This window comes from Littorina saxatilis, linkage group LG10 (assembly GCF_037325665.1).
Source record: "Littorina saxatilis isolate snail1 linkage group LG10, US_GU_Lsax_2.0, whole genome shotgun sequence".
Taxonomy (NCBI): Eukaryota; Metazoa; Mollusca; class Gastropoda; order Littorinimorpha; family Littorinidae; genus Littorina; species Littorina saxatilis.
The window spans coordinates 23,489,899-23,506,580 of record NC_090254.1 but is presented as its reverse complement, the minus strand read 5'-3'; the positions used below and the strand labels follow the sequence as shown (position 1 = coordinate 23,506,580).

General features: G+C 43.3%; 1 protein-coding gene across 1 annotated transcript in view; it reads right to left on the bottom strand.

The window, feature by feature from the left end:
• The window catches only part of LOC138979059 (uncharacterized), a 49,473-nt gene extending 42,098 nt beyond the window's left edge, over window positions 1-7,375 (bottom strand). The window contains exons 1-4 of the mRNA XM_070351870.1: window positions 7,202-7,375; window positions 6,159-6,644; window positions 5,462-5,565; window positions 1,037-1,226 (exon numbers count right to left, since the gene is read on the bottom strand). Coding sequence (XP_070207971.1) covers window positions 1,037-1,226; window positions 5,462-5,565; window positions 6,159-6,644; window positions 7,202-7,375 — 954 coding nt within the window. The remainder of the gene's footprint in view (window positions 1-1,036; window positions 1,227-5,461; window positions 5,566-6,158; window positions 6,645-7,201) is intronic.
• Between the last annotated feature and the right edge of the window lie 9,307 nt (window positions 7,376-16,682).

The window sequence follows — 16,682 nt, the reverse complement described above, 5'->3', positions numbered from 1 at the left end:
TGTCTCTACTTTCTTCGCTGTGGTTTTTGTCCTACCTAATCATCCATGCATCATTATGATCATGGTTGCTCTTCTAATCCCTTCTCACTCTCAACACCCCCCCTCCACAAACTCCATTCCCCAGTTTGTCTATCTACTTTCTTCGTTGTGGTTTTTGTCCTGCCTTATCACCCATGCATCATTATGATCATGGTTATGGTTATGGCTTTGTGTACGCGGCCCCAAATGACCGATCTTTGGCTTCGTAGGTTCTGTGTCTCCCTTGATCCCTAGGGTCTTGGCCCTTTTCTCATCCTCCGAGTGGTTTTCCCTTTAACGGTTATGGTGACTGGTTTTATGGCTTCAGATTATGTGGACAACAGAAGAAAAGGTCAATGTTGCTGCTCAGTTACCCCCCTCCCCCCAACCTACCTACCCCACCCCCACCTTCCCTATCATCGTTCGGACCGTCCCCAGAGAACTGCTGTTGCGAATATATATTGTATTAATTATTTATTACATACGTCGGACCAACTGCGTTTTCGCTTTCGCCATTTTCAAAGAAAAGGCGCGCCTGCGGTTGCCAAACTAGGCAGACAAACCATTTACCCCCCCCTCCCGCCATTTTTGCAACATCCCCTCCACCTCCATGATGGAAAGCAAGTCTGCATCACTGATCTCTTTGAAACTTAAGACTATTGACAGAGCAGTGCCATACACCCTCCAACCTTTAAACACACACACACACACACACACACGTAAACACACCCACACTCACACACACACATACACACACACACACATACACACACACCCACACACGCACGCACACCCGACACACACCAACCCACCCACACCCCATCCTCAGACCTTACCTTATCGTGGTAGATTTGCTTCCTGAAGATCGTGAAGAGGGTGGCCATGATGGAAGCCAGCAACCCGGTGCCCACGAAGATGATGACGACCTCCCCCCCCCCCCCCCATATCTCTCCTTTCCCCCTCCCCTACCCACCCTCCTCTCCCTCCAACCCTGTTTTTTGTTTTGTTTAGACCTTACCTTATCGTGGTAGATTTGCTTCCTGAAGATCGTGAAGAGGGTGGCCATGATGGAAGCCAGCAACCCGGTGCCCGCAAAGATGATGACAGCCTCCCACATCTCCACTGACGCGTCGATGCCCGTCTTGCTGATCACGTGACTCGAGGCGTTGAGCAGTGCCCGGCACTCGCTCGAGTTGAACAACATGGCGCTGAAACGGACGGGCAGAAATGTGATAAGTTGGACGCAGGTGAGGTGAGGTGAGGTGAGATGAGGTGTGATGAAATGAGGTGAGGTGAGGTGAGGTGAGGTGAGGTGAGATGAAGTAAGTTGAGATGAGGTGAGGTGAAGTGAGGTGAGGTGATGTGATTTGAAATGAGATGAGATGACATGACATGACATGAGATGAGGTGAGGGGAGGTGGGGTGAGGTGAGAGGAAATGAAATAAGGTGAGTCAGATCAGGGCCCGGCACACATTCGTGATAAACAACATGGCGCTGAAATAGATGTGTAGAAATTTGCAATGTTCTCAGTTAGATCAGATTGAGTGAGGTTTGGTGACATTGGATGAGACCAGGTGAGGTCAGGTGAGAGAGAGAGAGAGAGAGAGAGAGAGAGAGAGAGAGAGAGAGAGAGAGAGAGAGGCAGACAGAGTGAGGGGAGAGAAAAAGAGAGAGAGATAGATAGAGATAGATAGAGAGAGAGAACTCAGAACTCAGAACTCAGAAAGTTTATTGTTTAGGCCAACTGACCCGTCACAACCGGTACATATATCAAACATGACAGCCTCTCTCTCTCTCTCTCTCTCTCTCTCTCTCTCTCTCTTTTTTTTTTCTCTCTCTCTCTCTCTCACACACACACTTTGACTTTCACTCCTTCTCTCACAAACACACACTCACACACACACACACACACACACACACACACACACACACACACACAGAGACACACACACACACGCACAATACATACATGTATGGGTATGTACAGGGGATGGCTGGTGCCTCATCAAATACATCCTCAACTACAACATACATCAAAGGACATAGTTGTATAAAAACCAGCAGCTACGCAATGCACTCAACCACCTCAACAAAACAGAGAGACATGAAGCAAAATAAATCATTCTGTTACACCTTAGGAAGTAAATCACGGCGTTTGTTAACATAATAAATAAATCTGCCTAAATCATGGAGACCCTTCTTGTTTTGCATTATCAACTGAAAGGAAACCAAACAAGGATATGATGTGTATTTAAAGGGTAAGTATTGACAGCGAAGATCGTTCAATGCATCACAGTGAAATAAAATGTGCATTTCATCCTCAGGTGCTTTTTTGCAGAATGGGCAAAACAAGTCCTGTAGGGTATGTGAGGAGTATTTCAATTTATGTGAGCGTAATTCGGACACGCCAGCTCTGAACCTAATGAGCACATCTCTTATATGCTTATTTTTGACAAAAGTAAAATACGTTTCCATGCAAACAGATAACTTAAATACGCTGTAAACCTCAAACCTTGCGCTGGTATTAATGCGCTCTTGCCAATTTTGAATATTACAATCTATTAACCTCTGTCTAAAACGTTTCAAAAAAGCTTTCTCGCATTGCACACCTTGGTTTTCCCACACAAATCCGAAACCTAATCTATACAAAGTTAATCTTACTTGGGATGTCCAACAAAACTTGCCTTGCCTGTGCAAATACAACTGCATATTATAAGCTTTTTTTAGGGAGTCTGGAATCATTCATCTTGACTAGGCGTAACCAATATTTTATACATGCAACATGAGAAAAAATGTACAACGGATAGCGACCAGTTTCAGCATATGCTATGTCGTTTGGTGTTCTTGGCGCCACGTTTAAAATCTTTTAAAGCGCAAACGTGTGCATCTTCTCTATCTGTGTTTGTGGGTAAAGACCCCACATTTCTGAACCATATAACAGGATAGGCTGTATCTGAGCATCAAATAGTTTCAAAAACAGGTTTGGGGAGAAATCACCGAGTCTCCATAATGTTCTTAATAACTCAAAAACACCTTTCTTAGCCCTGGATGTCATATCATTAAGAGCATTTGAAAAGGTCATGCGGGTAGTGAAAACAAGTCCTAAATACTTATAAGAGTTTACTATCTTCATCTTGACGCAGTTGAAAAACCATTTTTTGTTCTGAGAAATGTATCTCCCGTTTCTAAAAATAGTTATGTTTGATTTTTCCAGGTTAACCTCTAAATCCATGTCATTAGCTTTGTGGGCAAGAATATTCAGTTGGTTTTGTAATCCAACCACGGTATCTTTCTTTCTTTCTTTCTTTCTTTCTTTCTTTATTTGGTGTTTAACGTCGTTTTCAACCATTCAAGGTTATATCGCGACGGGGAAAGGGGGGGAGATGGGATAGAGCCACTTGTCAATTGTTTCTTGTTCACAAAAGCACTAATCAAAAATTTGTTCCAGGGGCTTGCAACGTATTACAATAAATGACCTTACTGGGAGAATGCAAGTTTCGGCAATACAAAGGATTTAACATTTCTTACATACTGCTTGACTAAAATCTTTACAAAAATTGACTATTCTATACAAGAAACACTTAACAAGGGTAAAAGGAGAAACATAATCCGTTAGTCGCCTCTTACGACATGCTGGGGAGCATCGGGTAAATTCTTCTCCCTAACCCGCGGGGGGTAACCACGGTATCAGATAATAAAACAATATCATCAGCGAAAAGCAAAATGAATAGTTCAAGTAAGTCAGGCACCATCTGTATTCCATGTTTACCCTTACAAATAATTTCCGACGCCAGATCATTAATAAACAGGGGGAAAAAAAAGCGGGCTGGTTATTTCCCCCTGCCTTTGTGACCAAAAAAAAGAAGGTGTCGGTCAGTTTACACCCATATCTTACTCGGCCTTTAACTCTTCTGTACATGCCTTGGATGGCTTGTAACATCTTGCCTTCAACTCCTGATCCGCGCAAAATAGGCCAGAGCTTACAGTGGGAAATTAAATCAAAGGCTTTTCGAAAATCAATAAAAGCAACGTACAACTTTTTTTTCTCAACAAATGCCTCTGAATCATACTGAACAAACTAAATATGTGATCAACGGTGCGGTGATCTTTCCGAAACCCTGCTTGTATATCACCGAGTAAATTTTGCTCTTCTACCCAACTCGATAAACGCTTATTAATAATGAAACTATACAACTTGCCACAGATATTTAACAAAGATATACCTCTATAATTATCTGGTGTATGTACATCTCCCTTTTTTTGTAAGGGGTGGATGATGGCTTCAGTCCACGCTTCAGGGTAAACTCCAGAGGAAAAAATAGCATTAAACAGTTGGATCAAAAAAGGAATAATATGAGCATGTGCACATTTGAAGACTTCTAGTATGACTCCATCAGGTCCAGCAGCTTTATTGGCTTTTAAATGATCGATAGCTGCCTTAACCTCTTGGAAGGTTATGCCAGAGTTCAAAGTTTCATTTTCCGGACTGGTTTTTCCTTCATGAGACTCACTATGACAGGTAGGCTCTTCACTTTCATTTACATGCGCAACATTATTTACTTGAACACATTCTTGAAGTGCTCCAGCCACTGATCATTTGTAATATTGCTCCTCAATGCACTTTTTCTAGAAAACCGTTTAACGTTTTTCCAAAATTTTTGGGAATCATTAAAACAGCTTTCTAATTCTTCTCTGCATTTCTGCTTATACTGTTTTTCTTTCTCGTCAAGCAATTTCTTATAAACCTTTCGAGTTTCACAATAGGATTCTCTGTCTGAGGGGCGAAGCGTGCTTCTGGATTGGCGTAGAAACTTTCTGGTATCCCTTCTTTTATCCTCGCATTCCTTATCAAACCAGGCACTACCAGTGCTATTACTTTTCTGGGGGTTATGTCTGACGACAAGGTAATCTGCGACTGAATTAAGCACAGATGTAAATGTACTTACTTCTTCATCAATACTAACATCAATCAAATTAGAGGCTTTTTCAATCCCAGCAAGACTTTCAGGCTGATTCAGCTTATTCATAAAACTAGCCTGTTTTTCTTCTGACCATTTCATTTTGTACACAAAGGAGCAGCTATCTATATTTTGCCTTGTATCTTTCTGTAATGCATGTTTTATAGTACAGGAAACAGGCATGTGCTTCGAATCAATTCGGTCAAGAACACACATTTTGTCAACCAAAGAAGCCAAAGAACAAGATACAATAAAATAATCAATCACGCTGCTGCCGTTTGATGTTATGTACGTGAGACGACAGTTTCTATCACCATCACAAGCCCCATTTAATATGTGCATATCTAGGCTAGAACACAGATCTAACAATCTTTTTCCGAATGGATTGACATCTGGGTCTTGGGACGAACGCTGAGAATAATGGCAGCCTTCAAAGCTGCTTGTGGACCAAAGATCACCATCTACATTTACACCGCAGTCTGACTCTAAGTCGTAGAATGGAGCGACGTTAGAACCGGTTCTGGCATTAAAGTCTCCACACATGATAAAAGCTGCATCATCTTTCTTTTCTAAAATATCCAGCAGACACTGATCAAGCATGGAAACACCATTATCAAAATCACTAGTATCATAAAAGGAACTGTTAATTGGCGGTAAACACGTGCTAACGAGGAACACTTTGACATCTGTGCCAAACAAAACTCGGTCTGCTTAAAAAAAAATGACGTTGTCGTTATCAACATCTACCCGCTTAAAATAGGGTAATACCTTATTTTAATAAGAATAATAATCCCACCACTTCTTCGTCCTTTCTTTGAGAGTTTCTTCGCTGGAGCAACAAAACTAGTAAAGTCTGGAAACTGCGTAGAGGTAAACGATTCCACGAATGTTTCAACAAGAGTCACAAAATCGAACTTTTGAATAAATGACACAAAGTTGGTATCTTTAAGTTTAGAAGTAATGCCCTCTACATTATATGATAGAAAGGCGAACTCACCAAGAGTATTGCTTACTGTGACGCGGTCAGGGCCTAGAGGTCATTTGTCATCTGATTTAGCTGTCTTATCTTTCATTCCTGTGGAAGGTGTCATCCATTCACTAGGTATGCGCGACTGTGTGCTGCGCCCGCTCCTGTCCTGTGAAGCTGACTGTGACCGGATTATCGGTCTGTTGCTGTCTACGCTGGGTCCCACACGACTGTTTTGTCGTGCTCTCCCTCCTTGTGTGACGGGTAGGGGGGTACCGTCACTCCTCTCTGCTGGAAGGTCACTGCTGTCGCTGGAAGCCAGTGGTCCTCCCCCACTAGCGTCATCGTGGACGGCATCAGCAATGACGGCGTTGGACGGCTGGGGAGATGGGTTGGTGAGGTCGCCCTGAAGCATGTCGGCCATGGTGCCAACAGGAGAGGGAGAAACTGTGGATGAGGCGTTCCCAATGGGTTGGATGTCAGTCGTGACGTCATCACGTAGAGTGGGCGAGGAGGAAGAGCTGGCGATTACAGAGTCCTCCGCGGAAGGGGTTTGTGGGGCAAGGGGTTGGACCACTGTAAGTGCTTCTGCTGCAGGATTGCCAGGTGATGCGGGTTGGTTAGGAGGCATGGGGTTTTCGTCGAGGACAGGCTGCTCAGGCGGAGTTCCGATCGCATCAGTGACAGCATCTTCGGGGTGCTGGGAGTGGGTAGAAGAGGCGTTGACATCTTGGGTAAAATCTTGTACGTCCTGTTCATGCTCGGATGGGTCACCGAACTCACTTTCAAGTCCGGTAGGGCGGGGATGTAGTTCAGTCGGTAGCGCGTTGGATTTCTATCCAGTTGGCCGCTGTCAGCGTGAGTTCGTCCCCACGTTCGGAGAGAGATTTATTTCTCAGAGTCAACTTTGTGTGCAGACTCTCCTCGGTGTCCGAACACCCCCGTGTGTACACGCAAGCACAAGACCAAGTGCGCACGAAAAAGATCCTGTAATCCATGTCAGAGTTCGGTGGGTTATAGAAACACGAAAATACCCAGCAGGCTTCCTCCGAAAGCGGCGTATGGCTGCCTAAATGGCGGGGTAAAAACGGTCATACACGTAAAAGCCGTGGGAGTTTCAGCCCATGAACGAACAAACAAACAAACAAACAAACAAACAAACAAACTTTCAAGTCCGGTGCTGTAGTTGTCGTCATAACTTGCTTGGGGCTCATCATTGGCTGACACTGGTTGGGAGGAGGGTGAAGATTCCCTGACTTTGCTGGAACTCTCAGAGGCGTTTAAAGAGTCTGCAACGGCGGGTCTTTCGTTCTGGTTGTTTTGTGTTTTGTGCGGTCCTTCCTCGAGGGAATCATGAGGTAAGCTATCTCTGTTCTCTGTATTGTCTTTAGTTGCGTCGGCTGCTAGCGTGGGGGGCACAATTGCCGGCATGCTCCACTTTTTGTCGCCGTTCGGCAAGGACGTTTTATTTCGACCACAGCTGTTGTTTCCATTGTTGAAACTTGCGACCTGCGTAGTGTGTGGTTCGAGACTATCCTCCTCGCGTTCGTGGCGGGATAGGCTGGGCTTGTCACGTTGAAGAGATACTTCTCTGGATGTGCTAGCACGGGGAAGGGAGGCTGTTTGTGGGCTTGTCACGTTGAAGAGATACTTCTCTGGATGTGCTAGCAGGGGGGAAGGAAAGGCTGTTTTACAGCTTCGCTGTACAGCATCTCGCCTGGCACTATGGGGAGTGTCTGACGAACCTGGTTAGCGGCCTTTCCCTGGGAGTGTTGATGGTGACTGGAGGTTCCCTGGGTTGGATTTGGCGAACCAGTTTGTGAATGCCCAAGGAACTGCTTTACGTAGGTCTGCTCCGGGTCTTGTTCGTGTCTCTTCCACTCGTCAAAACCTTGTCTCTCCGGTCCGTTTATCCCAGGTTGAGTGTACATGGATGTGTTTTCACGTGCACCGTCTATTTCATCTCTGTTGGATAGAGAGAGAGAGAGAGAGAGAGAGAGAGAGAGAGAGAGAGAGAGAGAGAGAGAGAGAGAGAGAGAGAGAGAGAGAGAGAACTTTTAACATTGAAACATTGAACTTTATTACAGGAAAGATAGCATTAGGTCCGCAGGACCTTTCTTACAGCTAGTCCTGATCTAAGAGAGAGAGAGAGAGAGAGAGAGAGAGAGAGAGAGAGAGAGAGAGAGAGAGAGAGAGAGAGAGAGAGAGAGAGACAGAGACAGAGACAGAGACAGAGAGAGAGGCATACAGAGACAGAGACAGAGAGGAGAGAGAGAAAGAGAGAGGGGGAGGTGTGTGTTGGGTGTGTTGGGGAGGGGGTGGAGGGAGGTAGGGGTATTCGTTTCCTTCAATAACCCGTCAGAAACTAGTCGGGAACAAGACTTAACTCTGGCCAAAGTAACAGCAGCGCACACATTTGGTGGGACAAAAAGCAGGTCGAAGACTTTATAGTGAACAGATAAAATTCCGAGGATTTCAAACAAGGACTTAATGACAAGGATTTTACAGACTTAAGTTCAATCAGCTGTTAACAAACTTAGCGACACGCTAATGCGGGTGGGCGGCTGCATGACGTAGGCGCGGTTCAATATGAGCGCAGAACGCGCACAGGCACTTGGCAAGCGGAGGAGGGGGGGGCGGTACTTCCTCCTCTCTTCCAAGCGCTTACCAAGGTGGCAAGACCTACCAATTTCTTTGTCATAGGTCCGACGCCGAATGTGGCACATTAGTTTCGCACACACGCAAAAAAAATTAATAAAAAAATTAAATAATGCTTTGGCATGGATCGAGATGATCCCTTCATAGACATAAGGCCGACGAGATCAGGGAGCTTTATTGGCAAAAAGGAGCAGAGTATGAGGCGATATCAAATGAGAAAACAGCGAACCCTAAAATCTCTCCGTACATTAGTCCTTATTTTGGCTTTATAGTCTAAACTCTTCTTCTTCTTCGTCTGCGTTCCCAAACCTATAGTCTAAACAGCAGGAAGTACGGTTCACAAAACCAGTCGGAAGAGTCAAAAACAACCACATAATTATTAAGATTCTAAAATATTCAGAAAAGTTACGGGTGCCAATTTTTTTGTAAGGTTATTGTTTAACAATTATGTTGTATGAAAACATCACTTTTCCGTTCTGACTGATGTAAGTCATTTGTCAAAGTCATTGTTCAAAGTCATTGTTCAAAGTCATTGTTCAAAGTCATTGTTCAAAGCCTACAAAATGACGATGAAAGAAACCCGTAGTGCGTGATTTTTTCTTTTTAAATTTCAGTTATGTATCAACGTTCTTGCACCTGCTGTGAAAAAGAAGAAACAAATCAGTTAAGAACAACCCGGCTTTCGCAAAGGATGCTCCCCAACTGATCATATTTTTAATTTGATTTCTCTGATCAGGAGGAGAGTGAACAGTTGTCGTTGTGGTAAGGGGAAAATTACACCAGCGCAGTCGCCACTACACCACATGCTGCGATATGGATTATGGCGAGTACTTGGCCTGTTTTCTTTTCACGCAACGTGTAGCGGGCTGGGAAAAAAAAGAATTACCTCAATAATCTGCATTGCGTCGTCTGTGCCGCTGACTCTGCGCAGGTTTAATTTGCCCCTAAGGCATACACAGATTTCATCAACCACAGGAAAGCGCCCAATGGACGAATTCCGGAAATAACTCTGTCAGTCGGGGTTGTATGGGTTTTGAAATAGTGATTACCATTGCATTTGCGCAGACAAACATTGCCATGTGCTTCCTGTACATGTGTTTGAGAGAACCGGTGTAACACGAAATTTTTACTCCACGAGAAAATGACTCCGGAGTAAAAATTTCGTACGAAATTCTTATTCGGAGTACACCTGTCGAACGAAAAAAGAACTCCCAAAGGAACGAAAAACTAACTCCCTCCACGAAATTTCGGTTGGTCTAGTGTTAAGGCGTCCGCCCCGTGAGCGGGAGGTCGTGGGTTCGAACCCCGGCCGGGTCATACCTAAGACTTTTAAAAAATTGGCAATCTAGTGGCTGCTCCGCCTGGCGTCTGGCATTATGGGGTTAGTGCTAGGACTGGTTGGTCCGGTGTCAGAATAATGTGACTGGGTGAGACATGAAGCCTGTGCTGCGACTTCTGTCTTGTGTGTGGCGCACGTTATAATGTCAAAGCAGCACCGCCCTTCGTGGTCGGCTGGGCGTTAAGCAAACACACAAGTGTGTTCACGAGACACGCCCTATCGCTAGTGATTGGCCTGTGACTGGCACGTGTGAAAGTTTCCGGCCCAGTCACTAGCGAGAGGGACCGGGAGCGTCTCAATCACGTGTACACGAAGCACATGGCAATGTTTGTCTGCGCAAATGCAAGGGTAGTCACTCTTTCAGAACCCATGCAAACCCGACAGAGTTATTTCCAAAATCGTCTACTATGTGGTCATAGGGAAACGTGTTTAAAAAAAAACCTGCAGCAGTTAAACAGTTCCTAACATATGGTAAAACTGATGAAAGCAATGTATACGCCTTCTTGTCTTGTCGTTCGCTGTTAGATCGTCAGTCCGGACTGCAGGGCGAAACGTGCTGTCCTCTCCAAGTCCTCTTTGGGGCCGTATAGCTTCTTTTGTAGCGCTGTCTCCTCTGACCAGATGGTGTCCCTCAGAGCACTGTTGTATGGACTATTCAGTCTTATTCCCCCCTCTGCTTCTTTACCTCTGTAAACTTGTAGGGGTAGTTATTTTTCGATAATGACCCAGCAACCAAACAAATAACGACCCAGCAACAGCCTGAATCCTCGATAGTGCAATGGGTTGAGAAGTTGTTCTGTTTCGGTACTACTTTTTGCGACTGAAAAGTTCCGAACGCTCTAACGTACGAAGTATACATCTCTGGAGCAAACAATACAAACATACCGCATTTAAATTAACAACTACAGGCCTGAACACATTAATCTTCATATAAAATCCATGAGTTCGGTTGTTTTCTGAATCTAGATTTGCCGTGCTCAAACGTTCATCACAAGCAATTTCCCGCAAGGCAAGTAACTCATACTTTGTCTAACGACACGAGTAGTTCCCCTTCTTTTCACTCAGTTTCTTCGACAACAGACTGCAATCCGACGGTCAGTTTTCAACAATATTTCATTTAATAAACAGATCACACGCAACCAAATGCACACATCTCATCAATTTAAACAACATAAAGCGGTTTCATACACTATTTTCCCCAGAAAACTGAACTTCATACAGTTTTTAACGTTGGAACACGGGTGCAAAAGTTCGTCTGCTAGTCCCATTTGACGAAAGAACATTATCCTAAGCGATACCAAAACATATACAGAACACACAATATTTGCCTTTGCCGCCACAGCAGAATAACAGCATGATTATCTGTGTACTTGATTTTAGTCCAAAATAGGAAAACTGACAAGAAGTGTTAACAGAATGGAATGATTTGCACGGAACTATACAACCGCGCATTAATCGATCGCCTGCGCAGGTTGACTGGTTGAGTGAATAGGATTCGATCAAACTTTCGCAAAAAAACTCCTCTTTTCTTTGAATAACTGAAGAAAGGAGGAATAAAGAGGTTACACACCTCGTCTCAGTGATTATAAAAAAATAATGGTCTCAGTTCGCGGTCATGAAAAAACTCGCTAAAGCTCGCATTTTTCATGATCCGCTAACTTCGACCATTATTTTTAATAATCACTGAGACTCGGCGTGTAACCTCTACTTCTGTCCGATTGTTAAGCTGTGTATATCAAATGCGGCGGATGCCATAAAGCAGAGAGGGAAGCATAGAATTAAAGCTGATAGATCCCCTAGCCCTACTATACCAATATAATGGGCGAGAGGGGAACGAAAAATAGAAGGCGTGTAGCTAGATCAATCGTGGATGGACGGGGAAAAGGCAGAATGAAATTACAAGAACTTAAGTTAAAGCCAAAGGAAATGAAATCGATAAAAAGTCGGTGATTACCTTTCTATTTCAATTTGGAGAATAAGGCCGACGGTAGAATGCGTAACGTGAAAAAGATAATTTTATAGAATGATTTGTATGTCAATGTGCAGTTTTATCAAGTCGATGCTGCCGGTGGGTGTGAGTGTGTGTGTGTGTGTGTGTGTGTGTGTGTGTGTGTGTGTGTGTGTGTGCGTGCGCGCGTGCGTACGTGCGTGCGCGCGCGCGCGCGCGTGTGTGTGTGTATGAGAAAGAGAGAGAGAGAGAGAGAGAGAGAGAGAGAGAGAGAAAGAGAGAGAGGGAGAGAGAGAGAGAGAGGGAGAGAGAGAGAGAGAGCGAGAGAGAGAGAGAGAGAGAGAGAGAGAGAGAGAGAGAGAGAGAGAGAGAGAGAGAGAGAGAGAGAGAGAGAGAGAGAGAGAGAGAGAGAGAGAGAGAGAGAGAGAGAGAGAGAGAGGAGGGGAGATAGGGAAATTGGTAACAGAGTTCATTCTTGATGTCACAAAGGCCATTTAATGTTATTGCCTGCTCAAGGCTGGACTTTGTGAATTTTCTACAACAGATGATTGGACTCTTTAACTACACTTAAATACTTACCCAGTCCTAGTGAATCCACGAGTAATCAGAGAATACATGTTCTGGGGCCTTTTGTCAGCCAATTAGCTGATACAGCACAATGCCCAAAGACTGAATGTCAATGCACACGGAAGTAGACTTAATAAGTATCGTTTGTGCGTCACCCAGTTTTTTGAAGACATATGTTCTGGTACCGTCTTTCAGCAAAAACAAAACAAAAAACAAAAAAACCTACTTTAATGTTTGTGAGCCACCCAGGTTTTCTAGGATTCATGATCTGGGCCCTTTTTCAGCCAGCGAATGAGCTGATACCACACAATCCCAAAGAATAAGTGTCAATGCATAGAGAACTAGTCAGAAGAATGTTTGTGTCACTCGGATTTGTATGGGTACATGTTCTGGGCCTTTTTCAGCCAATGGACAATGCGATACCATACAACGTTAAAAAGGTCAATGTCACTGCACAAAGTCCTGTTTGTGCGTCACCCAGATTTACGAAGATACCTGTTTCATTGGCCTTTTTTTTCCAAATATAATGAACGAATCGATATCAGACGGTACCAGAAAAAGGAAGTTATTGTGCTCTTGTGCCAGGGGAGGCTACCGCTCCTTTCACAGCAGACTCTGCACCCGAGTTGTTGGCCTTTAAAAGTCAACACCGGTGTATTGTGGAATTCTGTTTGTGATAGGGTCTGGTGGTTTCCGATTGTCTGTATGTTCATGGAAACCTTCGGGTTTGCATAACAGTTTTTATAGGGCTAAGAAATTAGCCCTAACATTTTCAATCCTGTTTGATTGCACTTCGCTTCCCGAGGTGATCGTAGTGTTTCGGCACTCGGTTACACTCTGAAGAAGTGTTTCTGTTTCAGACACATTGTTTTCTTCTTTTCTGTTTCAAGCCGATATACTGAACCTGTTAATCACTTTGCTTTGATGTCAATTGTACTCAGAAGTAGTGTTTATGCGTCAGCCAGAGTTTTGGTGATACATATTCTTTGGTCTGCTTTTCAACCAGAGAACGGGTAGTGTAACACGAGAAAATTACTCCCACGAGATAATTACTCCAGAGAAAACATTTCGTTCGAAACTTTTACTCCCTTTACGAAAAAACTACTTCCCCATAACACGAGAAAATAACTTCCAACCACAGGTGTGTTCCGAGTCAACATTTCGGTCGAAAATTTTACTCCCCTGACGAATGAATAACGAATAAATTATTCCACCCTGACACGAGCAATTCACTGCCCACGCCAGGTGTACGCAACTTTTACTCCCCTGTCCCCTGTTAGTCTTGGTGGTGGAAGGGGTGGAGGGAGAGTAGCGCGACATTTGTTTGCGCGAGATCACATACCAGCATTATCCCTTCGCCCGCATCCCATTTTCGCGTACGAGATTCTTTCTGGAAGTAAAACAGTTGAGGAGTCCACATTTCGTGGAGGGAGTAATTTTGTCGTACCTTGGGGCGTTCTTTTCTCGTACGAAAGGTGTACTCGGAGTAAGAATTTTGCACGACATTTTTACTCCGGAGTAAATTTTTCGTGGAGTAAAAATTTCGTGTTACACCGGTACAATACAATGCCAAAAAATGGATGTCAATACACCAGTTAACAGTTTCGGCGTTTACATGGAACGAAGAAGGAAAGCGGAAGAGGAAGAAGTACAAACATACTCGCAAAAAACGATCTGCGCACGCGTTCAAATCAAACAGGGAAAAAAAGGAAAATCGCGTGTTTGTGTGCCCGATGTAATCCTTAGAACCTTTACACTCTTTCTTCGAACACTCAAAAGCAACTTCAGGGCTGGAAGACTACAAAATTGCACTTTCTGCCGACTGAATCTACGCTTTCTCAAATCAACCGGAACAGGAAGAAGAAGAAAAAACTCTAAAAAAAACCGATCTGCGGATCATCTTGAACACACGGCCAGTACCGTGTAGTTGGCCTTGACACGGAACGATCCAAGGGGGACGATAGAGAAAAATAAGAAAAGCAAAAACTGGAGTCCAGTCTGGACGAAACTGCTATCAAGAACGCAGAATTGATTTTTTCTGATTTTTTTTTTTTAGCCGTAAGCGCCATTTCTCATTTCAAATTTCTCATAACTGCTGTTCACAATGCGGCCGCAGTGAAACCAACAAAGGGGCCTCACTCTGGAAGAGTTTCCTGCTCCGATAAACATGGCGCTTACGGCTAAAAAAAACTCCAAAAAAATCAATTCTGCGTTCTTGATAGCAGTTTCGTCCAGACTGGACTCCAGCTTTTGCTTTTCTTATTTTTCTCTATCGTCCAAGCCCATAAAATCGAACAAGGCGGATTGCGTTTGGATTTCCCTCTTTCAGATGACTGAGATTGCCCCCCTTGGATCGTTCCGTGTCAAGGGCAGTTACACGGTACTGGCCGTGTGTTCAAGATGTCTGCGGATGCGCATTTTCTCAAAAACAGGAAACCGGAATAGGAAGAAGAAGTAAAAGTGCTCGTAGAAAAAGATGTGTGCATGTGCGAATCTAAAATGTCCGCGGAACTGTTAATCGGTGTATGTAGTACTCAGAAACGGCGTATCTGCAATTGCAAGGCGGGCATTTCATTTGTCCTGTTCTGTCCAAGACTTTCGTTTTCCCGGCATTGTTCAACAAATCAATTTACTTCTCTGCGTTCTGAATTTCACGTGGCTTTGCTTTGTCCTTGAGGCAGTTCTCTTCAGTAATGTTTCTGTGCAAATCGTAATTCATTTCGCTCACCATACACCGCCAAACAAGCCATTGTCCTCACAACAAAAGCAGTCGAACAGATTCTCAAAAGTTCCTCCAGTCGGAGTGATTGTGCTTTCTGTTTACAGGGAACATTTCAAGTCGTTCACCTCACTTAGCTGAGATGAAATCCTTTTCAAGTCTGTACCGGAAATAACTTCAAAAAAGGCAAATTCAATTAAAATCTGGTATGGCGGTGGATTTTGAGAGGTTTTCAGATCTGTTGTTGTGGGAACTCCAATACGAACGTCTGCATGGCTCTCTTGCCATTGTTATTTGCGAGGTTTTTGTCCTTTTTGTGCATTTTACGAGGGTCTATGGAGATTTGGCACGAGCTAAACAACGCTGAGCGACTGCTTTCGCTCCGTGGAGCATCAAAGCACACTTTTTGAGCTCTTTTTGTTGAAAAATGTCGCCTTTTGTTTGGTTTGGTTTCTGTTTCTGCGGTTTAAAGAGCTAGTTCGGTAAATAATTGTAGACACTTTACAACAGCTCAAACCGAGTGTTGAAATGGTGCGAAATTGGAAAAAAGATGATATACCCCGAGGTTACCCTGATGCTGGCAGATTAAGTGGGGACGGAAAAAGTGTACCGAGTAACTCTGACATGTCCTTCACGTGCATTGAGTTGCTGTACCCACAGCAGAGAAGTGTGTTATTGTGAAGTATGCACAGTACTTTGGCCTGAGATATTCCGTCGTTGTGCGTAGTTGTGGAGAGTTTGCAGTTTGTTTTATTTTATATTAAGATATATTTTAAAAATTTATTTAGTTAGTTATTTAGTAATTGTTAATTCATCTATTTCATTTTTTGTATTTCTTTCTTTGTGTATTAATTTATGTATTAATTTATTAATTAACTGGTTTGTTTATTTGTTTATTTATTTAGTTATTTATTATTTTATTTATTTTATTCTTATTTAGACATTTTTTTTTTACTCATCTATATATTTTTTTAATTCATTTATTTATCTATTCATATATTCATTCATTCATTTATTTATTCACTTACTTACTAATCATTTATTTGTTAAAAGAGAAGTAGAAGCACTACCGTTCAACATTGAGCGCGTTAAGGAGTTAAATGCTTTTACTGTGGTTAAAGTGATACTATACCTAGGAGTAACAAAGTTTTCGATTTTTCTTGTCACCTTTACACGTTTAATTCCATGTTTGTTTGTGTTTTCCACTGAAAATTGTGTGTCAAAAATTGGTTGAAAGGTGTTTTTTTCCAGTAACGAATAAAGTAACTGTGTTTTATGTTCTATTATACCTCTGTCAGTGTTCTCTCTCTCTCTCTCTCTGTGTCTCTGTGTGTGTCTCTGTGTGTGTCTCTCTGTGTGTGTGTCTCTCTCTGTCTCTCTGTTGCTGTCTCTCTGTCTCTCTCTCTGTCTCTCTCTGTCTCTCTCTCTCGCTCTTTTAATCCCGTACAAAGACTTTACGTCACGTACATATTCTTGTGTCAAGATCCTCGGTGAGAAAATGCTGGAA